Genomic DNA, 26,343 nt, shown 5'->3' on the forward strand with positions numbered 1-26,343 from the left:
GCATTTTATCCACTAGTGGGTAAAGTAATTTGACCTTGAATAAAGTCAAATTAACTGCTTTAAAATTGATTGACCTGTGGAACTACTGGAAGCAGTGATAAACGCATTTTTTGCGTTGTAGTTTCCTCGCTGTAGTGAGGGGTAAAGTTTTGTGTTACACTCGGGTGCAAATGTATTTTACTTCTCGTGTGTTAAAAAACTCGCAAGTTCAGGATTCTATTCTCGAACCACTCGCTTCGCTCGTGGTTCAACTATAGAATCCTTTCACTTGCTCGTTTTTCAATTCCACACTCGGCGTTAAAATACAACTTTGCCCCCTTGTATAACAAATAACTATTAAAAATATCAATATTGCTAGTTGTCATCCGTTGTGAGGAGTTATATTAGTGCTGAATAGTGTATTAAATATATGTACTTAAATAGGTATGAACTGTGAAATAAAGTCAGTCTTTACGCAATACTCAAGGTGTTTAATTGTCGTCGTACTTCCCGCCCCACACCGTAATAATCCATACTAATATTATAAATGGGAAAGTGTGTGTCTGTTTGTTTGTCTGTCTTTCACGGCAAAACGGAGCGAAGAATTGACGTGATTTTTTAGGTGGAGATAGTTGAAGGGATGGAGAGTGTCATAGGCTGCTTTTTGTCTCTTTCTAACCCCCACTTCCCTAACAGGGGGGTGGAAGTTTGTATAGAGCTCGAATTTAACGCTTGCGAAGCCGCGGGCAAAATCTAGTATGTCATATTTTCGCATAGGCATACTAATAAAAGCACTCCAAAACTCATATAGACTAGTCTCACCAACTATCTTTAAATCTGATAGTATTTTCATATTTTGTAATGGCATCATAAACACTTTTCCATGTGGCGATTATAAGGTTAATTCAGTAAGGTGATATCACAGAATTATAATTAAACCAGAATGAGTAGTTAGGCCAAAAAGTGTGTCCACATGAGAGGTTAAAGTTGGGGCTGGTGTCCCTCTCGCACTTATTACCACTATCAAAATCATTTGAATGACGTCATCACTGTCATCATTTGGGGATACCAGTCAATATTCAAAGTTACTACCAAATCTACTAATACCCAATTAAAGGTTTTTAATAATTGCGCAATTTTTTGGTTTTATGGCTTCATAATAATGACTTACCAATTCGTTACAAGGTATTAATACCCTTGCCTCGATATAATACGAAAATAATTTAAGTAGTTTATAAACTTAGTTATCATACAGGTAAAAATACTACTACTATAGTAATTTTTTAACACTGGTCACACGTGCGAGAGGGACACCAGCCCCAACTTTGACCCTCTCATGTGGACACACTGTTGCTAGTCTGTCAAGAACGCCTTTATGCGCCGGTGATAAGGTTCAATTTAGTATGGCAAAAAAAGTGTGAGCTCAGTCCCTATTGTAGGTCGATGGGTGATATATAAATAGTTGTCATAGTATTATACTATATCGGTATAGTCTGACGAGTATAATTACTGTTAGCGGGTTCAATCTCAGCGCTCGAAGTTTCCAAGGCGAAGTGGAGCGTAGGGTGTTTACCTGAAACATAAAACGTACTAAATTTTACAACCTTTTTTCTTGTATATAAGACATGGTGGCAAACAAGCATACGTCCCGACTGATGATACGCAGTCACTGTAACTCCGGAGGTATTAAAAACTTTAAATGTGATTTATCCATGTTGTTTGTACGGCTCAAAACTTGTAAAGTAATAAAAACCTGTCTTCATGTATGGATCAGAGTGTTGGGCCCTGAAGGTGACAGATGAATAGATTGCATATGTAGCAGAGATGAGAATGGTATACCTCTGCCACACACGACGCGGCGTGGGAAGTAGCGAGAGAAGTAGGTAGAGGCATAGTGTGGCCGCGATACTCGTCATGCCGCTCGTCATGCCCACCGCTCCCTATTTTGTCGGTTTTTGGCGCGAGTCAAAGGGCAGCCAACAACCTAGTGTGATAATAGCGCGAGTAGGGCAGTGTGTGGCCGGGGAAGGCAACATCGCGGCAGCACGACGGTAGTAGTAAGATGGATGTGCGGTGTGACAAGAATGGATAAGACAAAGAATAAGTACAGTCAACCAATTGGAACCCTAAGCCACTCTACAACCATGTCAAAATGACAATCAGTATGAGATTTCTTACAATCTGATTTATAACGTCACCATGACATAGTTCTACAGTGGTCTAGGGTTCCAATTGGTTGACTGTGCCTATAACAGAGGAAGCCTAAGGGCGAGTTGCACCAACCACATTTGACAGACACATCATCGTCACGCAGCAGACGTCTATGGAACTTCCCATACAATACAATTTAACGAACGCTTTGACGGTAACAGACGGTTTGATGCAACCGGCCCTAAAGGTTGCACCGATAGTCGAAAAAGTAAGAGCGAATCGTCTGGCATAGTATGGACATGTGATGCGAATAGATGACTAATGTGACGAAAAGGTATTACGAATGAATGTAGACGGAAATAACGGGACAGGAAAACGTTTGTGGTGTGGATGCACTGTATGTATGAGAGATGATATGAAACAAAAGCAAGTAAATGATCAGATGACGACTGGCAGTCGTGATAGAGATGTATGGAAGAGGACTGGGATAATGGCAAGCGAATGATGATGATCAATATAAGCAGTTCTCATAAAGTTTGTACAAAAATTAAGAAAAAAATTAAATCATTTGTTTTTATTTCTATTTATTACCAAGACGTATTTGATGATATGAATTGTTTTGTAAGTTTTATTCCGTCATTAAGGTCTCTACTTTAAAATATAACAATTATCCTGTATATATCTTATGAAAATCGACTTACATTACTAAACGTTTGTGTTGGTTGGTAACCGTGTGGTGACGGGTTAAGAATTTCACCACCCCCTTTCTTCCCGCGGGTGTCGTAGAAGTCGACTGTGGGATATGGGTTAAATTGTGGCGTAGGCGAGAGGCTGGCGACCTGTTACTGCAACGTCACAATTTGGATTTCTTTCAACCCCTTTTTGCCAAGAATGGCACTGAAACTTAGTAGTTCATGTGCTCTGCCACACCTTTATGGGATACAGATGTAGTGCGAAAATATTTGCCTTCGTATTGTTACGGAAACGTACGAACGTGTCATGCTATTTCAGTCAATCTCAGTACAAGATGTACTGACATTGACTGGGCTAGCATGACAAATACGAACGTTTCCGGAAAAATACGAAAGAAACCCTTTTCGCACTACATCTGTACAGACGTAACGTGATTATATGTATGCAAAATGTGGTTTAAGATACGTTTTATGACGCTATATTTGACAAATAGAGCAAACAAGGGTTTTACAACTTTGTACAACCTGGCTGGTATTCGACTGAGTTCTGCCTAAACGTCAGAGAGGACGCTACTGTCTAAAATAACAGAATCGAAAAACAGATGATGAACAGATGATTGGAGCCTGTCAATCGATCTGCAGGGGAAATGGTTGAGGAGTGCTGGCGTTGTTGGAGATTCATCGGTCTAATCCGGCGGTTTGCTCGAAATACTAGGTGGAATGTATTCTTTGATGTGATTTAATGTGTGGTCGGTTTTGTGCAGTAAATTCTGTGATATGAACATGGTATTTCATTGAAAGCTCTCATAAACAACTACGGAGTATGATACGCCCACGATCCGACATATACAGAGTGGGGCCTGTAACAAAGACGAAGAATTGAACTCTAGGCTATTCTCCTTATACTGATTTGTTCGTTCATTTTTAAAAATAACTTGTATTTTGATTTTTATCATCATTGAAAGTTTTTTCTAAGAGGTAATGTATTGCGAATTCTGTTAAGTCTAAAGTGTGACAGACAACGTCAATGACAACAATAATGGCGTACATTGAAGCTAATATTTATTTGTATGAAAAATTAAAAATTTAAAGACTTCATAATTTTTAAAAGTCACTGATTAAATGTTGATCAGTATAAGGAGAATAGCCTACAGTTCAATTCTTCGCCTTTGTTACAGGCCCCACTCTGTATATGTTTGTTGGTAACAAAATAGGATCAATAATTTTTTTCTGACGTGGCTATGTACAAAATTTTTGGGAACTGCTGAAGTGCCCATCTATAGTAAAGTCGGGTTTACCTAGTAACGATGTCGTGTAGCTCCCGGAGGGCTTTCTCGACGCCCTCGGCGAGGTGGTGCGCGGGCGGCGCGGGCGACGCCAGCGCGCGCGCCTCGCTTTCCAGTCTGAAACATACGGATATTACATTATGGTGATATAAGCTGAAGGCCTGCGGGTAATACTAAATATAAAAACATAACAGTGTTAAGGGTAAAGGTAACGTGAGTCACAACTTCATTGAGTGTTTATTTGAACTAAAGCTGCAAATGAAAGGATCTGTGCATATATTGGGAAAGTAACACTTATTTAGAGATAGATTATCACTTGAACTTGCATAGTGAATAAATTGAACATGCCATAAAATCGTGACTTGACCCTTAATGTATTTTTCACCACACCAAGTGGTAAAGATCAATTTTGCTATTCGAAAACGGATAGCAAAAGTGCATTTTAAAACAAACTTGTGGACCACAAGAGTGCAAAGTAATTTCATGAAAATTTTAATTTGATGCCTTGAGCTTGCTGGTAGAATTTACCTGCAGATAATTATTTTGAATCATAAATGTCGAATAGATTGCTGGATTTCATTTAGTTTGATATTTTATAGTCAGTATTTTGTTCGTATTATTTGGTGTGATGAAAAATTATGTGTTTCACTCAGTGGCAAAGCTTGTTTAACCTACGTGCAAGCAACGCTCAAGATTCCACTTATAATATTGGAACCTGGCGCGAGCCGCTCCGACGTCGTCAGCGGGCACAGCAGTTGTCTCTGTCTACAGTGCAGGCTGTCTCACCTGGCGGCGCCACTCCGAAGTCGTCAGCGGGCACAGCAGCTGTCTCTGTCTACAGTGCAGGCTGTCTCACCTGGCGGCGCCACTCCGACGTCGTCAGCGGGCACAGCAGCTGTCTCTGTCTACAGTGCAGGCTGTCTCACCTGGCGGCGGTGGCGCGGAGCTGCACGCGCAGCTGTCTCTGTCTACAGTGCAGGCTGTCTCACCTGGCGGCGGCGGCGCGGAGCTGCACGCGCAGCTGTCTCTGTCTACAGTGCAGGCTGTCTCACCTGGCGGCGGCGGCGCGGAGCTGCACGCGCAGCTGCGGCGGCGCGGCGACGGCGGCCGCGGTGCACGCCGCGCCGAGGCTCGCGAGCCGCTCCGACGTCGTCAGCGGGCACAGCAGTTGTCTCTGTCTACAGTGCAGGCTGTCTCACCTGGCGGCGCCACTCCGAAGTCGTCAGCGGGCACAGCAGCTGTCTCTGTCTACAGTGCAGGCTGTCTCACCTGGCGGCGCCACTCCGACGTCGTCAGCGGGCACAGCAGCTGTCTCTGTCTACAGTGCAGGCTGTCTCACCTGGCGGCGCCACTCCGACGTCGTCAGCGGGCACAGCAGCTGTCTCTGTCTACAGTGCAGGCTGTCTCACCTGGCGGCGCCACTCCGACGTCGTCAGCGGGCACAGCAGCTGTCTCTGTCTACAGTGCAGGCTGTCTCACCTGGCGGCGCCACTCCGACGTCGTCAGCGGGCACAGCAGCTGTCTCTGTCTACAGTGCAGGCTGTCTCACCTGGCGGCGGTGGCGCGGAGCTGCACGCGCAGCTGTCTCTGTCTACAGTGCAGGCTGTCTCACCTGGCGGCGGCGGCGCGGAGCTGCACGCGCAGCTGTCTCTGTCTACAGTGCAGGCTGTCTCACCTGGCGGCGGCGGCGCGGAGCTGCACGCGCAGCTGCGGCGGCGCGGCGACGGCGGCCGCGGTGCACGCCGCGCCGAGGCTCGCGAGCCGCTCCGACGTCGTCAGCGGGCACAGCAGTTGTCTCTGTCTACAGTGCAGGCTGTCTCACCTGGCGGCGCCACTCCGAAGTCGTCAGCGGGCACAGCAGCTGTCTCTGTCTACAGTGCAGGCTGTCTCACCTGGCGGCGCCACTCCGACGTCGTCAGCGGGCACAGCAGCTGTCTCTGTCTACAGTGCAGGCTGTCTCACCTGGCGGCGCCGACGTCGTCAGCGGGCACAGCAGCTGTCTCTGTCTACAGTGCAGGCTGTCTCACCTGGCGGCGGTGGCGCGGAGCTGCACGCGCAGCTGTCTCTGTCTACAGTGCAGGCTGTCTCACCTGGCGGCGGCGGCGCGGAGCTGCACGCGCAGCTGTCTCTGTCTACAGTGCAGGCTGTCTCACCTGGCGGCGGCGGCGCGGAGCTGCACGCGCAGCTGCGGCGGCGCGGCGACGGCGGCCGCGGTGCACGCCGCGCCGAGGCTCGCGAGCCGCTCCGACGTCGTCAGCGGGCACAGCAGTTGTCTCTGTCTACAGTGCAGGCTGTCTCACCTGGCGGCGCCACTCCGAAGTCGTCAGCGGGCACAGCAGCTGTCTCTGTCTACAGTGCAGGCTGTCTCACCTGGCGGCGCCACTCCGACGTCGTCAGCGGGCACAGCAGCTGTCTCTGTCTACAGTGCAGGCTGTCTCACCTGGCGGCGCCACTCCGACGTCGTCAGCGGGCACAGCAGCTGTCTCTGTCTACAGTGCAGGCTGTCTCACCTGGCGGCGGTGGCGCGGAGCTGCACGCGCAGCTGTCTCTGTCTACAGTGCAGGCTGTCTCACCTGGCGGCGGCGGCGCGGAGCTGCACGCGCAGCTGTCTCTGTCTACAGTGCAGGCTGTCTCACCTGGCGGCGGCGGCGCGGAGCTGCACGCGCAGCTGCGGCGGCGCGGCGACGGCGGCCGCGGTGCACGCCGCGCCGAGGCTCGCGAGCCGCTCCGACGTCGTCAGCCGCCAGAGGGAGCCGCGCCCGCCGCCTGTGCAGCCGCGACGGACCTGCCGACAAAAGCCTTGTTATACATTTTGTTTCTTGCCATGGTTACTGCTACTTTACTAAATAGTTTCACGGTAACAAAGTCGGATCTCTCTGGTCTTGCAAACGTTCATAGGCTACGTAGCGCGTAATTTAAAAGAAAAAACACATATATTTGATATTTTTTGGACTGAAGTTGCCGAATGTACTATATGGAGAACAAATATAGTATATTGTGCAACAAGGGAGGTAAGGAGGATTTTGTCGACGAGTGTTAATAACTCGCGACAGCCGCAAAGAAAGAAAGAAAGAAAGAAAGAAAGAAAGAAAGTTTATTAACAGAGTTCGGTTTCTACATTTCCAGGGGTCCTCGCACTAGGCTGTGCCAGTGTCGCGGGGAACCATTTACATTGTGTTACTGAATTAGTTACAATTTTAAATAAAGCTACTTAAAAGTAAAATTTATACAACCAAGGCTCAAGTTGAAACTAAAAGGTTGAAGCTACGAAATCTTCTGTCTCAGCATATTTCTGTGAATGCAAAAAATTCCAGAGTAATACTTTTGCCTCCTTTAGACTACAGACCCTAAGGTTACATAATTTATTAATTGCGTTGTATGTAGACGCACCGCAGGCTGGAGAGTTATAGACACGAGTTTACAAAATCCTGACTTCCTGAGTTACACACAATATTTTTCATCACATTTGAGAGGAAAACACAGAGAAAAAAAATCATAAGGCAAAACCTTCAATGAATGGCGGTGTTGTACTGCCCGTTGCTATAGCAACGCAAACAAGCGCAAATCGAGATGGCCGTCACAATTTCCTGCCAGATTGCAAATCATAACGATTTGTCTACGTGAAATTTACAAAATAAATGTAAAACACACTGAAATAATTGTAAAACATAAATAAAAAGCATTTTTCATACCGTATAATATTTTTTTATAGCTTACTAGTCAAATTTTAGTTGTGCAAAAAAAATCCTTGGCTGATTGAAACATCCTTTGCCTGAAGTATTGTACGAATTGTATTAATTTTTAAAACTAAATCCATTACTCCCTTGGGAATAAAATAGTACATTAAATATTCTTCAGTACACGTAGACGCAATGAGACCTTTAAACAGCAAATGTTATGAAAAATATATTCTACATCTTCTTTTTTCTTGAGAGCCCTTCTCCCACCTTACCACTGCTAGAGACTATTTTTTCCCCTCTTTACCCCCCCAGGCAATGGATCCCCACACCCCGCACTCACATCGTTAGTGCAGCTCTCGAGCGAGGACCGCAGCCTGGCGAGGGCGTCCTCCTCCGCCTCCTCACTACTGATGGGGGTGGCGTATATCCCCCCCTTTAGGGGGCGGCACTTTACCGCCGGCTTGCTAGGGACGGCGGGCTTTTCATCCCGTTTGCAGACGCTACCGCTCCTGCCTGTAAATATTATATTTCATGAATCTAGAGGCTAAAAATTGTTCTAAAGATTTGATTTGAACATATAGATGACGCTATTCTACAGTGCTGGACAAAATGCTTCATACACCGACATATAAAATAAACTTTCTATCATAATTTCTTTACTCTTAAACTTAACATCACAGTTAGTATATTGGAAAACTTTTAGCTAATTTCATGGCGTATAACATATCAATGATTGTACAATTTTTTTTTTAAATGGGTATAAATAAGTTAAGTTTAAGGGTAAAGAAATTGTGATAGAAAGTTTATTTCATATGTCGGTGTATGAAGCATTTTGTCCAGCACTGTAGGTCCTGTCAGGGGCGGCTCACCCCGCGATTCTATTGCCGCGCTACAAGTACATGCCGGCGGCTGCGAGTTCGCGACCCATTCACCCTCAGAGGAAAAAATTCTATAGAGAGGACAAGCCGCGCGCGGCCTGGTCGCAGATGTAGGCCCATTGGGCCTACACCGCCGCCAGTTCGCCGTCCGCTGTCATCGAGTGTACACGCGCGCTGTTCACCGACGAAAAACGAGTTTTATCCAAAATTCCGAAGTGTGCAATAATAACTTGCAAACATCGCAGTGACCTGAATAATTTCCAAGCCGATAGGATAACATTTCATAGGTAAATACTATTTATTTCCTTTTATTTCACATAAAACACGAATTCAACGTAATACTCCGAGTTGTACCATGTAACCTTACGTTTGCTTGTGCTTTAAAACGTTCATTATACATTGCGGCTACACAAGGAACATATTGTAAACAGTGTAGTGTTTTGCGCCGCAATGAACGGTGTACAAAACGATTCACTCAGTGAGACATTTTTCTCGGAAACGAGGCGAGGCGTTCCCGCTATTTATCGTTGTGTGCGTGCGCGATCGTGCTCGCTTATCGTTCGCATGTACACAACCATTGAAATGATGCGCGTGTATTGCGCAATAGGAGCGTCCAGCTACAAGTGTGTGTGATTAGGTGTGTGCGTGCATTATCTTTACAATTACTGGTGCATTGTGTGGGTTGCGCAGACCTTGCGACAGGCGTATTCTATACAAATCGCCCGGCATGACTAATCTCCCGAAATCTGTGCATTCACCGATGACGACCTTCGCGCGGCGCAATAATATTCTATGTAGGATGCTCGCGTACGGCCCGTTTGTTAATGTAGGTAAGAATTTAGAATGGCGGCATTTTGTAAACATCAAAGGAGTGGGCCTTCTATATTATATATTCTGTGGATCTGTATTTAGGCACTGGTCCCACCGCGAGCTAGTAAACTATGAGCATCGGCTATAAAAACGAACAACGGCGATGTTTATAGTTACTCGCCCAGAGGTGAGCTATCAATATCGCCGTGTCTCTTTTATTTGCACGGGGTGCTTGTTTTGTTCGTTTTTACAGCCGATAGCTCATAGCTTACTAGCTCGCGGTGGGACCAGTGCCTTAAAGAGGACCAATGAGTCACATTTACAATTTCCGCCGAGATAATGGACCGACTTTCATGAAACATGTCTAAGAACACTTCCGACTAATTCATCTATCAGAAAAAAAAAACTAAATCGGTTCATCTGTTCGGGGGCTACAGGCAGACACACACACGACAGACAGACACGTCAAACTTATAACACCCCGACGTTTTTGCGTCGGGGGTTAAAAATTACATTTTAACCATTCAAAATGTACCATCCCGTATATTATAGCATTAAAGAAGTGTATATGTCTTACCTATATGGCTGGTGCGTTCTTCAGGCGAGGTCTCCTCACTGTCTTCTCCCCTCAGCTTCAGTTTTGGACTCAATCTCTCATCCGACTCCTTATTCTCCCACAGCTTCTTCAAGCTGCTGATGCTCCCCGTGCTCCTTCTCTTATCTTCTTCCTCTGTCTCCAAAGACCCTGAATCCGATTTGCGCTCATCGCTCTTTTTGGAATCCTGGTCGGGAGAGTTTTTCGTTCCGTTCGTGGAAGGAGTCGAACTATCGACCTTCCGTAAGCGCGATTTGAAGTCGATAATCGATCGCGATTCCTCTTCTTTCGCGGCTATTTTCTTGTCAACCTTTTTGAGTTGCGATTTGAAGTCCGTGGGTTTCTCGTCAGTCTTCTGCACGTTGTTGTACGAGGTCTTCCTGAGGCCCGCTTTCAGGTCTATGGGGGACACCGTCTCTTTGTCTTTGGGTTGCTCCTTCTTCTCAGACTTCTTTAGCGCTTCCATGTTTAAGCTCTCTGAGAGCTCGGAGACCAGTCTAGTCACCGGGTCTCCGAAGGAAGTCTGCATGACTAAGTCGTTGGGGGGCGGCGAGTCTTTGAGTTTGTGTTTCTTTTTGTCGGCCCTTTCTTTGATTTCGGCGACTAGTTTGAGCTCGAGCATTTCCTTCATGGTTTGCTTGTGGCTCTTTTCTTCTTCCTGGTCGTCTTCGGCGTCGGGTGGCGGGGGCGGCGGAAGTTGCGTTTCTTCGGGGGGCGGGGGGAGATCTGGTGGGGGCGGGGGGAATTCTAGTTCTGCTAGGCGAGGGCGGGGCTTGGCGGGGCTGTTGAAGGAGCGCAGGGGGGCCCTGTTGGAGCGAGGGGAGGCGGGGGCGGGGGCGGTGACTCCTCCGGAAGAGTTGGAGCGGATCATGTGCGGCTGCGCGCGCGTGCGCGGGGACAGCGAGCGCGCCTCCTCGGGCTCGCGCGCGACGGAGGCGGCGCCGCCGGACTGCCGGAGGGACTCGAGGTAGGCTCCGATGCGCGCGCCCTTGGGCAGGGTCCCGTAGCGGTTGATGGCCCGTTTCACGTTTTGGACTTCTAGGGCCGCTACCTGGACTCCTTGCTGTAAGGTGAAAGTGTTTTAAATGGAAGCAAACATTGAAAAGTTTCTCCTAAACAGTCTCAAAGACACACTGACCTTCTGGTCGGGCGGGTTGTGGCGGCGCTTGGCGCGGTGGCGGTGCTCGCCCCCCGCCGCCGCGCCCCCGCTCTCGTCCGTGTCGGGGGTCGCCTCCGCGAGCGACCCTTCGGACGACGCCTCCCGAGCCCGCGCCCCCCCTGAGGAAACATTATGTTCTATATCAAGTACATTCGGTTGTTTTCAAGGCCATGCCGGCTTGGCAAAAGGGAGTAGAAATTAAAGTGACAACATTCGTAGTATCGTCACGTCTTACAGTGCGCGGCAAACTTTTAGAACATTAGGCGCGCTTTCCCCCAGGAAAGTGCGCGCATAGTACACATATGAGCAAAAAAACTACGTAATAAGAAATATCGCTTCTGCGCAGGTAAGGCCTAAAAGTTGGCTGCGCACTATTTCAAACATTGATTTGAAAGGGTGACTACAATGATGCCACTTAATTTCTACAGTTTTTTGTCAAATTGTATTTGTTTAAAGGAAGGGGAGTATATTCTAAGTTGGATTAGAAATACAAAAGATATGTTTTAGAATTAGACTTATACTGACCGGGATATAGACCGTGATTACCTTTTTGATTTTTGTCGAGCTCCCGATATTTCGACGTAGTTGCATGCATCATGATCACGGAAAATGGTTTGATCACGGAAAATATCGGGAGCTCGATAAAAATCAAAAAGGTAATCACGGTCTATATCCCGGTCAGTATAAGTCTAATGAAAATAACCGTGAATCATTCAAAACTCTTTATGTTTTAGAATATTTACATTTGGGTAGCACGGTAACTAATGTAACTACACTGTTTTTAAATATTTTATTTATTCAGCTTAGCAAGTAAAGGTTGTCATAGACTACGTAAAATTTACTGCTCGAGCCGAAAATAAAATTCCATTTTCAGGGCGCGTAAAAATCGTACGCAATGTTCGCTAACTTTTTCGCTAGCTTTTGCTAACTATATCCTAGACCCAGGCCATTTTTTTCTGATATTGAATTGGAACATTTCTTTTATTTTTAACGAAGCGCTTTGCTTCTTCTTCTTATGCGCACTACCAAGGAGTGTAATTCCTTGCCGGTGACTATATTTCCGAGCTCATATAACCCGGCAACCTTCAAATCTAGGGTGAACAGGCATCTTCTGGGCGAGCTCACTCCAGTGTAGGCCACACCTTTGCCTGAGGCTAGTTTGTGGCCCATTTATATTATTAAAAAAAAAGTCCAAAGTCCAAAACTCGAATATAATACTTGTACAAGTACGCCGGGACTTACACTGAATTCAGTCACCGAGTAGGTACTGCAATGTAACGAATTGCACACAAGTTTTAAAAACGTCTAAATGTGGCTTTAATCTATGACTTCCTTTAAACACTAAACTGATTTATGATTATGAAGTAATATTGTCAGACGGGAATTATTTAATTTATTAAATCTCGTATTTATTTAAAGCCCCTAAAAGGGCAACGTAACTCCTCCAAAGTCCTGAATCAATTCATTTATATTCCTTTTATTTTAATGACTTTGGAAGGATTACAATCACTTAAGTATTACATATTTACACACATTATATGTTGCTTCCACAACACTATTTAGTTAGTTTTAAAACAAGGAATCACTTAATCTACGTAAAAACACATCACACGTTTAGAACTAAAACAGAAAAATGGGCAAAACTGCAAAAGTAATAAGCGTTTAATATAACTAGTTATATTTTTCATTTATAGGTTTATTTAACATCCAATGTAGGTACCGATTTTTTAATTCCGAGCGCACAATTTCTGCAAAATTCTTTGGAAATACCTGCATTTTTTTGAATGGGCTTTATCAGAATTTTGGACTCCCCAATTAGCGCAAGTTGTTAACAAAAATTCATTCACTGTCAGTTTTGTGACGATAATTAAGTATGAAATTTCTATAAAAATATTGTTTTTGTGTTAATTACATAAACTTTGAGCGATAATCTACATTCAGAATGTGAAAAAAGTAAATTTTTAGACAGATTTCATGGTTAATTATAGTCACAAAACTGACAGCGAGTAAATTTTTGTTAACAACTTAAGCTTATTGAGGGGGGGTCCCAAATTCTGAAAATGCCCTAATACGAGTGATAAAATTAGGAATTTAGTGGTATTGAATTCAGTGGTTTTCAACTCTATTCGTAAATGGACCCCGTGAAATTAAAAAAATCGGCGCTGTAAATACTAAAAAATACAGTTTATTGTAAAATTGACTAAACGACCAAATGTTTTATCGGCCGGAGGGCAGAAAATTACTTTACTGACCACATTGCCATGCACTAAAATTTTAGTTTACACTTATTTAAATACTATCATTTAATACAGCATACACTGATTATGGAATTTCGTCGCTTTTTATTTAAAAATTAAAACATTCGAGGATTTTTATAATTACTGTTCAAACCAAGGGTTATATAAAACGTTATGTAACATAACAATATTATTATCGTACCGCGGGCACTTCGAAATTAGCACGTAATATCCCAGGGTTCGAATCGTGCGACATCGAAATCATACGGTTCCAGGTTTGAATCCCGGTAAGGGCATTTATTTGTGTGATGAGCATAGATATTTGTTCCTGAGTCATGGATGTTTTCTATGTACGTATATAATTTTGTATATTATATATATCGTTGTCTGAGTATCTGCAACACAAGCCTTCTTGAGCTTACCGAACTCACTCAATCTGTGTTAGAATGTCTAATATTTATTTAATATAATAGTTGCAAAAATCGACAAAGTATTTCATATTTTGTTTCGATAAAAACACTGAGGGTCTGTTGCACAAAACAGTCTGTTATCGAATTTAGCATTAGCAAATTTTTTTTATGGGATTTTCCATAGACTTTTGCTGCGCTGCTTGACGTTTAATGTGTAGGTATGTTAACTGTGAATACTGTGAATCATGAAACTGGCTCTTATAGAAGCACGTTTGTTTATGAAAAAAAGTCAGACATCAAAAATTTGATGTAAAGTAGAACCCACACAAAAAAGCGTAGTTCTGAAATGTATGGGCCTTTTAGGCTTAAAACTAGATGGCGCTGTTCGCAGCCTGGAAGTGGCCTAAATCATATTTTCCCCAAATGCGTATTTTTATTTTTTATAGGAACAAATTACATTTTTTTTAAAACATGATGTCACGTCAATACACATTTAAAAAAAAATGTAGTCATCACCAGTATAGTTATGATAGAATTTAATAGGTGGCGCTACAAAATCGAGGTACGATTCTTAGTATGAAGTATGTAAATCTTATGTAAATAATCTTTGACTGTATACCCGCGATACGATGAACAAAAGCATCCATCAATTATTTCTAAATCTAGACATAATAAAATAATAACATTTTACACGCCATACAAAAAATACCAATTACGTAAGAGCAGCGAAAAATTTCATACAATTAACACCTTCGCTTCGGCAAATAAAGTCACAATGAACCATACTTCGTATAAGGTCTTTCGATCCAGTACAGCTAACGTGTTAACAATGTATGGCATTTAAAATATTGAATATTATTAAAAATAACTAGATTAACGCATAAACAGGCAGCATTCGCAATGCAATGTGTCAGAAAACAATAATGAACACAGTAATGTATAAGAAAGTTTGAATTTTTAGTATGTAAAGTAATTTTGGGACGCACATTCTCATAAAATAATTTAAGCTGGTATTTCTGATAAAACAGAAGGGTGTAATTATGCAAGATAAAATTTTCTCCGGTACAGACCGAGTTCACAAACATCTTTACAAGCCAACATGTCATTAATTTATTTTCATATATTTAGAGAGAAGAAATAAGATACTTTAAGCCTGCCCAGAAATACAACGTGTTTCCGGTAACACTCAAAACCTCAGACACCCCAACTGATTTTTATTTTTTTAAACTCATCTAGAGTATTCATCTTTTAATCTGATGGTTACTTTTTTTAAATTGAATTTTTAATTTTCTGTACAGCTCTACTTGACTTTTAGCTCTACACTCAATAAAATAATTGCTAACTTCCACCATAAACCATAAAACTATTTATTTGTGTACGTTACTGCAACGACATAAGGTTTACCAATAGACAGCTAAGATGTCACTGTAAAACACTTTAAATCTTTGTCACAGTAAACTTCAAATTGGACAGGTAATCGCAGTAAGCAAATTTAAACCCAATATTCAAAATGACAAGGTTGTAATTAGGTACGAGTTCAATTTGTTATGACTTATGATAAACATTAAGATTAAACTGACAAACAACGTCAAACTCGTAGCGGAAAAAATAATCGTCCAAGTAACCAGCCAGTATTAATACCCCTAAATACTGAAAAAGGTAAACAAGCTCTAGCAATGCGGTCCCGGGTTCGAATCCCGGTAAGGGCATTTATTTGTGTGATGAGCACAGATATTTGTTCCTGAGTCATGGATGTTTTCTATGTATATAAGTATTTATATATTATATATATCGTTGTCTGAGGACCCACAACACAAGCCGTCTTGAGCTTACCGTGGGGCTCAGTCAATCTGTGTAAGAATGTCCTATATGATATTTATTTATTTATTTATTTATACACAATGTTGTCTTACGAGTACAATAGAATAGGCACGTAAAAAATAACTAATAATACAAATTTAAATAAAAATATTACCCCCATCAAGATATAGCTCAATCGATTCTACTCTCGATTCTGAACAAACTGTTTTCAGGTTTTTAGTGTTAAGTGAAACACGGTGTATATGACTACGCGCCATCTTGCGGATTTCATTAGAACTATTTTCTGCATTCTATACTGAATTGTCACCGCATACATCAGAATAACATTAACAGCGCCCTCCTGACAATAATATATTTCGGTCAGGCTTTAATTTATTTTTCTAGGCGCCAGCGTGTGGCATTGTTACCTATCTGTGAAAGGAAATCATATATATTGCCCTTGAGCGTTTATAATTTTGTGTGATTGCAATTAAATATCACGTAACGAGGCACTAATTTATTATTTTGTTGACTTCCATCTACAAAAATTGACGCGCGAAACCTACACGCCGTAAGACGGACAGCCTAGACGTTTTGACTGAGTTCGCTTGGCACGCTAAGTAGACGCATTTGTTTGATCTATGGTATATATTAAATATATTATATGGTATATATTAAATCTGTGTATGACAATTACAATAAGGTCGTGTATATATATATTTGGTATGTTGGTTTGTAACGATGTTTGTGAACTACACTGTATATTGATTTTACCGATTAATATACGAAAATAGCTTTCTGAGACATAGCACACTACATTATTCTAGTAATAACTTGAAAAAGATGCATATTCGCTTGTCACATTAAAGTAACCATTGTCCACATAACAGACAGTTCCAATAGCCTTGTGCGCCTAGTGTTGGACTCTCCTGCTTGTGCTTTCTGGAGGCACTGGGATAGTGGTAACCAGAGGCCAAGTGTACAATTTATTATAGTTTAGTTTTTAGATGTAACTAACATAGGTTTAAGGGAATGTACACTAAAACACTATGGATTTTTTCCGAAATAAAATTATTGTATTGTAATTAAGCTACATGTACGACCTCTAAAGATTGTTAGCTGCTATTAGTATTTGAATTATAATTCCATAACTTCGCCTTGAGAGATACAGAACAAATATTTGGAATATTTTGCTCTGTACTGGGCTCACCAAAAGCGAGTGAGCGATGATCTATCGGCTATAGAAACGAACAAAAGATAGTCCTTCGTATAAACAAAAGAGACGAGATGATAGCGCGAGCGAGTTATGGTTTGTCGCCGAGAGATGAACAGGAGGGTTAGCATGACGTACTAAAGACGTTCAGTTTAGGTTGAGAGAAAGGGACACAGCTATAGCAGTTAAATAGCTCCGTCCCTCTCTCTCAACCAAAACTGAACGGCTTTAGCACGTCATGGTAACCCCCCAGTAAATCGCTCGCTCTCTTTTATTTACACGGGAGCGATTATCTTTTGTTCCTTTCTATCGATGACAGCTCATCGCTGTTCCTTAGATGATTTCGATTTGGTAAGTCTCAATGCGAGTTTCAATCTCTTTTCGACGAGAGATGATGTTGGTAAAAAAAAACCAGCAAGGAGAGCATATGAATCTTATGATATTATGGAATGAGCGAATACCATGAGACGTTTATTTTTAAACACTTTTGCAACAAGCGAGTATACAAAATGAATTCGTTTCAATCCTCAAACTTGAATAGCAGTTTAATAATATCATAATAAGGGCTTCGTATATAGTTACATATAGATATATAATCTACGCCGCGTGTACTTACAAATGTGACCCTATCGCTATACACCTGAGGGCGGGCAAACAAACAAACATACTATTTAACAGGTAATACATACAAATACACCCGATTGCGGAAAATGTGATTATAAAGAATTATTCAAGACGCGTATAGTCTCCTCGAGTGCTAGACAGATTTTTGAGTCGTTGGAATTTTGATTTTATTCTAATTAATCAAATTTCAAATTTGATTGACGTAATCGGCCGGGAGTCAGCCGGCCGACACTCCAAAGGTTGTTCATATTGTGATTTATAGTCAATACGGGTAAGTGTGTCATAAGGGTAAGTGTGTCATAAGGAGAAGTGTGTCTGGCTTTCACATTTGGCCTGTTCAAAGTAATGATCAGTGTTTATTGATTTTTAGTTCATGCGTTTACCACTAACTGTGAGTAGCAAGTAGCAAAACTATGAACTCGTAAAAACACATGTGTCGCTTAACTTCAAATCTGGTTAAATCCATTTTGCCTTAAGGCACACCTCGGACACTGGTGATCAAATATATGAAAGAGGCGCGTTCCTAACACACAGTCTAAGCTCGTGTAGGTGAACGCGTACTATGCTTGTATAAGTGAAATATGACAGGTTGACAGGCGGTAACTGTGAGGTAACCGAGAGGGGGTGGGCGGCACTTTCAGCGGGGAGCGGGAGTAGCCATACTGTACGATAGTATTCTTTATTATACTGTGCTTAAGGTTGATTATATGTATAAAAAAAACTGTTATTATCTGAAAGATAATCAACCTTATAGCAGAATGGATTTACCCGAGTTTGAAGTTAAGCGACACAAATGTGAAGGCCAGCCCCTCTAGCACATCTTGCCTTGTCGCGTGCGAGTCCATACTTGAAGTCGCGCTTGATGTATGGACTCGCGCGCGACAAGGCAAGTTATGCTAAAGGGTCAGGTACAGTCCCACTTAAGACATATCTACCCAAGATCAGTACTCTTACTTAAATTGATGAAAGACAGAATTAAAGTGGCATTGATAATGTGTTTTTATTAAAGTTTGTGGAGGAATAAACATCTAAAGATGCAATGGAAAAGTAGACTTGAATTGTCAATTTTCTTACTTGAATAATAGGCTAATTGCCTCCTAGTCAAATCAGCTTCTTTTTAAGAACTGTCAAAACGAATTTAAACGACTTGATAATATGGAAATAATATGAAATCGAGTTGAGTGACGTCACGGTCTACTCAGTTACTTTATATAATTAACAATTGAAACAAATCTTTTCGCAATCGGGTAATAATGGATGCATATAATATCATTATCAATACTTACATTTAAGTATTATAAATAAAAAGTCCGTCTTGTGAAGTGTAAAAACTTGAAAAACTTAATTTCTTTCAGAAAATCCATTTTAACTATCACATCACAACGTCGGTCTGTCCGTCACATTAGAAACATAGAGGTAAAGAATATATAAAACAATATAAATAATAAAGCATCGTAGCATTCGTTATCAAGCCGAGATCCGAATACGACGCACTCCGTCCCATAAACTAGAAATTTTATTAAAAATTATACCTATAAAAATACATGAACAGAAGGTTCCTCGTGTTCTATTCTATGTGTACACGAATATAGGAACCTTTATAGGTAGAAAGATACCTTTATATATTACTACTTTGAAGTTTTAAAAAACTTAGATCATTAGATACTTATTGCAATTTTCTACTAAGTACTTGATTCTTTTGTTAAATTTGATCATACTTATATTTCTGATATGTGGTTTCATTTCAAAGTATTTTTTAAAAGTAAGTAAGGTTTCTAAAAAGCTATATTTATCACTTCAAATTACACATGTTTTATTTCATTTCATTATTTTTCTATCGAATATCAATCATGTATAGGCACTCACACAACGATAAAATATAATTGGAGAATTTTGTTTTAGGTACTTAGTATACACACAATGAAATACATTAGGTGGAAGGTACATTTCTATTTGAAATATATAGCATTCATATTTGAAGAGACAATATTATTGTAAAACAAATATCTAGCTTATGGGACGGGTATAAAAATCTAAAGTAACATATACACAGAAGCCAATCGCGGAAGCGGAGAACAATTTTGACAAAACAAAATGGAAGTAAGAAACGAACGATTCACATTGAAAACAAAACATGACAATGCCGCGTTTACCACAATCTCTCGCTTTTACACATATAGAGAGAAAGAGACAACAATAATGATAAACGTAGCCAAAAATGTAAGAGAAATGAAAACGATGTGTAGAATTTTCAACACAAATTACCGGTTTTCATTGCTCTATTATTGTACACACAAGCAATATTTTATCTTGACTTTTGTATCCCCGCAAGAGCGTTTTCACATTATCCGATCCGATATCGTCAAAGATGGCGCTTTTGTTATGTAGGATGTCGGTTATACATCAGGCGGGCAATCGTGGTCGCACGATAAATAATATAATATAACATCAGCCGGCGTATTGTGCTTCCAATTTTATCACTTATCTACCTTGATATGACATCTGTCACTCTCACACTGACATACTTGCCAAAACGTGACGGATGCTTTATCCACATAAATAAGTGATAAAATTGGCAGCATAATACGCCGGCTGGCCGTCCCTTTCGCACTATTTGTAAGTGTGATAGGGACGGCCTACCGTTTTATCGTTTATCGCGCGACCATGATTGCCTGCCTGGTATCGGATTGGATAACGTGTAAAAGCTCGCAGACCCAGACAAACTTTCCCCGTATTTTTATTTGGAACTTTTCTTTATTTCTACAAGAGTACAAAGAAGTAATTTGCACTTGTCCAAGTACACTGAGAGTCTGGGACCTACGAGGATACTCTCCCAACCGAGCCATATGAAATCCTTTAGGTGTTCAACTCAAGTTCAGAACAATCATTCGAACCTAAAGGATTTTGCACATTGGACTGAAAGTCGATGCGGGCAATTTCGGCATGTGACCTATTCTGTCTTACGAATATACTTTTTAATGAAATCCATCCATGAAATTAATAGGCTGCTAGACTCATATCGAATTTGGCACAATAAATGATTGTCTTCTGTAGTATTTGACATAAAAAACCAATATTCATTTTGCGATGCGATGTAGTGACGTCATCGAATTAAAACTTACTTCATGTTAAAACAATCACTGACATAATGAACTTTATGCCACATACTCAAAAGTCAGAAAATGTTGTTTTCGAATGACCTGATGCACAGATATATAGATTAACATGGCTATGTTGTTTTCGCCTGATTACATACAAGTATACTTAAAAAAAATTTTTGGTGCTTTTAGGTCATAATAAAATATGGTAATATCTTATTTCGGTTAATTGGACAGTACTTAATCATATAAGACAGACTTTAAAAACGGGTCAAGTAGCCTATATATAGTTGTGTACGCTGTTTTAATAAATGGTCGCAGACGGAATATGCCATATGTCGGAATTGTCTATATGGGCCTTATGCTCCCACAATGTTATTATACAACATTTATAGCCAGTGTGGGAACACCGTTATGTCATAAATATGTTTCGAAAGCACATTTCATTTTGTTTTAAGAAATAAGAGTAAAATACTGAACTATATATTTAGGCTCAATATATTTTTTAATTTGTAACAATTAGAAAAAATCGTCGTAAATTGAAATGTGCTTAATATTAGACAAATTAATATACCTAACGAGTGATCGGAATGGATGTGATCATGATTTCTAAAAGTATTATATTTTGCTATGATGGTATGATATTATGGTTGTAATCAAGTTGAAATCGAACATGAGTTTCCTGAAATGTGCAATTGTGCATGTTTGTTTTTTGAATTACTTGCCTTTAAATTACATTCTAAACATAACCAAAACTAACATTCTGTAAGCAGTGCATATAAAATATATTAAATACCATCATAAATTCATTAATTTTGCACGCCCATTTCGATCACCACTCAAACGACTACTTGCTGTGGGCGCAATCTCACTGACATTGTGAAATAGTGCACTGGTCCCCAGGGCAAGGGTTCCAGTGTGCGTAGCCGAGTGCACAAACGCTAACGAAACGTTCACGATAATATATCTTTCGTAGCTATTTCTATCGCTCTTGCATATTGGCGCTACAGAGCCAGACTACATTTCTGCGGCGTTTCGGTGGCGTTTCGCGTCGACTACGCCCCAGTAGGCCTAGCACATGATAGCGGCGAGAGTATGTCGCCGCGAGATAGACTACCTGTTCTTATGTAATTAATACAATTAGACAAAGACGTGTCATCTATCTCGCGGCGACATACTCCCGCGGCCATCATGTGCTAGGCCTACAGGTCTCTAAGCCGCGGCCTGGTATGGTAGCTGGTGTTGTACGTACCGTTGAGCGACGCCAGTCCGTCGTCTTGCTGTTCCTCCGTGTTGTACTGGGACTCACGGAACGAGCTGCATGACGATAGTAGACTGCAAATACGGAAAATAATGTCAAACAATTTAAAACAATATGTTACTTCTGTCTGCTGTACTTCTTAACAATCACCTAAACTTACTCATAGAGATAATTTTAGTAAATCTAAACACGGTTACGTTGTCTTATCGCAGTTTCGTACCTGTTATCACCAGTTTTCTCCGGCTGGTAGTTTACCGCATGTCATCTTGGAGTCACAATGGGGCGTTGCCCCCTACACACTCTAAGTAGCTTGAAAAGTTAGCTAGTCCGCTTAGGTGGTGCACAGATCACAGATGTAGTGCGAAAAGAATTTCCGTCGTACCTTTACTCCCTCCTTCCGCCCCTTCGGTTGGTAGGCCGCGACATTTGGACGCGAGTTCCCCCTTAGAGAACCTCTCTTAGTTCCATTTTGTATGTTACCTGGTCCGCTTAGGTGGTGTCGGCGCTTGCTTGCAACTCCGGTTGGTAGGGCTCCGCACCTGGACGCGAGCTGCATCGCCACCAGTCTTCTTTAGCGACATCTGTGGAGTCACTATGGGGTGATGCCCCCTAAGGGGACCTCTAAGGGTGCATTGCCCCTTTAGAAGACCTTCTTTAGTTCCACTTTGTATGTTACCTGGTCCGCTTAGGTGGTGTCGGTGCTTGCTTGCCCCTCCGGTTGGTAGGCCTCCGCATCTGGACGCGAGCTGCGTCGCCACTTGTCTTCTTAAGGGACATTTGTGGAGTCCCCGTGGACGCTCCGCCTTCTTGCAGTTGCTTTTCCACCTCTGTGAATTGAATTATTTATTGCTTACAACCTGTTTTGATACATAGTTAAAATACCTTCGGAATATATAAAACGTAACATGACAAATGTAAGCCTATTTTCAAATTGTACGAAAAAGAAAGAAAAAAATGTATACTATTCAAAAACTACCAAATTACATGTGCCTACTCTTGGAGTGGAAAAGACAGCGATTCGTTTTTCTTTCGTTCTTTTTTAATGATTTCTTAGCCACCACTGAGACAGGTCACAACGGGATGAGACTAGCTCAGGACTGGGATACATGGCGTACTAGAAGAGAGGCCTATGCTCAGCAGTGGGCGATAAAGGGCTGACGAAGACGATGAGACAATAGTAATCACTTTGTAACCAAACTAACCTCCCTCCGCTAAAGGTGTCATTAAAAATACAAAAACAATTGTTTTAGATAAAGGTTAGCAGGTATTTGTGTTAATTCATCCGTGAAAACTGTCAAGTAACTACAGAAACCTTTTTTTTTATACACAAAATAAAATGCGTTCTACTGGACAGACTATAGTCCGCTTACAAAACAAGGTATGATATGAAATCTATTCGGTTTAGAGGTGTCATTTCCACTGGCGGCAGTTTATAAAACACGGAAGGCAAACCGGGTGTAATTTCATTTGTTAGACGAAGCTAGGTGCCCGGTCCGGAAATAACTCGTCGGGTTGCGATACTTGCGATTATACAAAAATTATGTTTGGTCGACCTTGACGGATGATTTATTTTTGACTTTTTATTCTAAAAATAAATATGAAAAATATAAAATTCTAAATGTTTCGTAGGCCATTTTTTTTATTGGATTTTTCCTTTATGTCAGAATCGCGAGCTCTTTCAACCCTAATAGGAGAAAAATAGGGTCCCAAGGTTTTTCTCTTCCGTTACCATTGTTTCATACATTATAGAGGTATATGGGCGGTAACGGAATGGAAGTTTTGAAAAATGTATGGGAATCTTGGGACATTTCTTTTCTCCTAACAGGATCAAAAGTACGATAGTACTCTTGTGCTCTCACTGCCAAGAACAGAAGTGACCACTCACCCTCGGTGATGCTGTTGTCCTGGAACATGTGCTCGAGGTCGTGGTGGATCTTGTGGAAGGTGGGGCGGTCGGGCGCGTTCCACTGCCAGCAGCGCCGCATGAGCTCGTACACGGCCGGCGGGCAGCCCGGGGGACACTCCATGCGGTAACCCTGGAAGAAGGACTAAACATGTACTCTGGAAACAACAAATACGGATGACGACTACCTACATAAAAAAATGGCATTCTGTTTAGTCCGTCAGTTAGTTCGTCCAAAAATACTGAACACATATTTTTCGCTTTTTCTAATTAATGGAAAAATACAAGGATATAGAGCATCAAAGTTCCGGAGTGGGGGCTTGTGACGTCACTTCGAAGTAAAAATTGTACCTAGGCGTGACGTCACGCGAAACTTCAACGCACTGTACCAAAGAAAAAATACGTGTCTAAAATTCTTTGATAATCTAACTGACGGATCAATTAGTTTTTTTTAGTCGTCTCGCCTATTTAAATATAAGTTTTAAGCAGCTTGTAGGAGCGTTTTAAAGACTCGAGTTTCAAGTATCCTGATTAATAAATGTGTGTCACTGACTGCACTTCTCTCTCAATAGAAAAGCATTATACTCGACACTACTTTCTCAGGTAACACGCACAGAGTTCACAGAAGTACTATTACTCCCAGTATATCAATATTTTGCCTTTGCCTATGTCCAGTTTACATTATCGTATATTATTTAAACTAGATTGTAGAAACATACGTTTTTGTTAAGTACAGTATGTCGGTACCTAGTCCAGTATTAAAACAACGTCTATGACCTTTCATTGTAAGCCAAGTAGATAATAAGCGAGACTTTAAATTATAAAACTGCTTCAGGTAGCGGTGATTGACACATAAACAATTAATTTTATCAAAGACATATGTAACTCCGTAATAGACGGATAAAGTCTAAGATAAAACATACCTCAGAACCATAAAGAAAAGGATACGGTGGCCTAGATGGCGTTACACCTTTGGGGGACGCTCGGCTAGATGGCGATAATATTAATATTTGATATTTTAACACATATCAAGATAAGAATATGGGCCAAATTGTCAAACCTGAGGTTCAAAAGTTTTAAGCCTGTGTCGAGAGATGGCAGTTTATGCACTGTGATTAAACATTTTACTTTGACAGTAACTCTCTATAATACTCGATGCTCTTTGATTTTATTTAACACAAAACATGAATGGTATCGGAAACTGTTGAAACAAATATTAAACAAATATTAATTTAACATAGAGAAGCCGAGTAAATGAGGGCAGCACCAGTAGAATGCGAGAGTTTAAAGCTCGGTTCATACTAAACAGTTTTCGAAGTTACGTAACTACCTAATCCATACTAATATTATAAATGGGAAAAGCTAGTTACCTATATGAATCTGAAATTGTAAAGTCACTTTTAGGATAAACACTATGAGGAACTCGGATTTAGCCCGATAAGGCCCAGTTTGGATTCCAGCCCTAGTTATATATGTAAAACCTTAATATTTTATAATTCAGCATATACTCGTATGCTACAATATAACGTAACAGTTATTTCGATGTAAACAGTAAACAACAAATGTTTACATTTCCAGCATCCCGTAATATTGAAACAAAATACACGAATTGTAAACTGCACCGAGTACAGGATGCTTCAAACTCATGAGACCTGCTTTTTAGACGCGGGGGCTTAAACAAAATGTTTGTTGAATATTTTTGTTGTCAAATTATAAAGGTGACATTGTTCAGTTCGAACCAAAGAGGATCGAGTATTATAGAGAGTTACTGTCAAAGTAAAAACTGTAATGTCAAATATTAATATTAGCGCCATCTAGCCGAGCGTTCCCCAAAGGTGTAACGCCATCTAGGCCACCGTACCTTTTCCTCTATGGCTTTGTGGTACGTTTTTTTCTTAGACTTTATCCGTCTATACGGAGTTACGTATGTCTTTGGTTCGAACAATATTGATAGTTCTGGGGCCCGTTTCTCGAAGCTACTAGTTACAATTTACAAGTGGTAGTCAATATCTAATATGACAAGTTGGAAAGAGACTTCCGCTTGTAACTTGTAACTTTCAGTTTTGAGAAATGGACCCTTGGTCGTGATGATTAGGATATTACGATACAAAAGTGCGGTAAAGCGGAGATTCGAAACGAGTGGCGATAAATTAAAACACTACTGAAGGGACGAAGGGAAGGCGACTGTTTTAAATCGACACGAGTTGCGAATACCGTCTTCGCACGTATATCGTACGACGTTTTACAGTACATATGGCACTTTGAAGTTTCGACCCGACAAGGAATGTCTACTTTGCGAACTAGTGCGGGAAAAAACAACATGTGAAGGTATTTAATATCCATACTAATATTGTAAATGGGGAAGTGTGTGTGTATGTTTGTCTGTCCGTCTTTCGCCGCTAAACAGAGCTACGAATTGACGTGATTTTTTAAGTGGGGATAGTTGAAATGATGGAGAGTGACATAGGCTACTTTTTGTCTCTTTCTAACCCCCATACTTTCCTAAATTGGGGAGGGGGGGGTTTGTATGAAGCATTCAGATTTTCGAATTTGATGCGAGCGAAGTC

The 26,343-nt window shown here is 41.3% G+C and overlaps 1 protein-coding gene across 1 annotated transcript in view; it reads right to left on the minus strand.

Moving 5' to 3' along the window:
- Positions 1-1,435: 1,435 nt before the first annotated feature.
- LOC125240789 (tyrosine-protein kinase Abl) overlaps positions 1,436-26,343 on the minus strand; it is a 132,016-nt gene continuing 107,108 nt past the window's right edge. Inside the window, exons 11-19 of the mRNA XM_048148867.1 lie at positions 23,759-23,909; positions 22,550-22,700; positions 21,865-21,947; positions 11,210-11,349; positions 10,054-11,134; positions 8,129-8,301; positions 6,745-6,893; positions 4,121-4,225; positions 1,436-1,552 (exon numbers count right to left, since the gene is read on the minus strand). Coding sequence (XP_048004824.1) covers positions 1,549-1,552; positions 4,121-4,225; positions 6,745-6,893; positions 8,129-8,301; positions 10,054-11,134; positions 11,210-11,349; positions 21,865-21,947; positions 22,550-22,700; positions 23,759-23,909 — 2,037 coding nt within the window. The 3' untranslated portion in view covers positions 1,436-1,548. The remainder of the gene's footprint in view (positions 1,553-4,120; positions 4,226-6,744; positions 6,894-8,128; positions 8,302-10,053; positions 11,135-11,209; positions 11,350-21,864; positions 21,948-22,549; positions 22,701-23,758; positions 23,910-26,343) is intronic.

Source organism: Leguminivora glycinivorella, chromosome Z (assembly GCF_023078275.1).
Source record: "Leguminivora glycinivorella isolate SPB_JAAS2020 chromosome Z, LegGlyc_1.1, whole genome shotgun sequence".
NCBI lineage: Eukaryota > Metazoa > Arthropoda > Insecta > Lepidoptera > Tortricidae > Leguminivora > Leguminivora glycinivorella.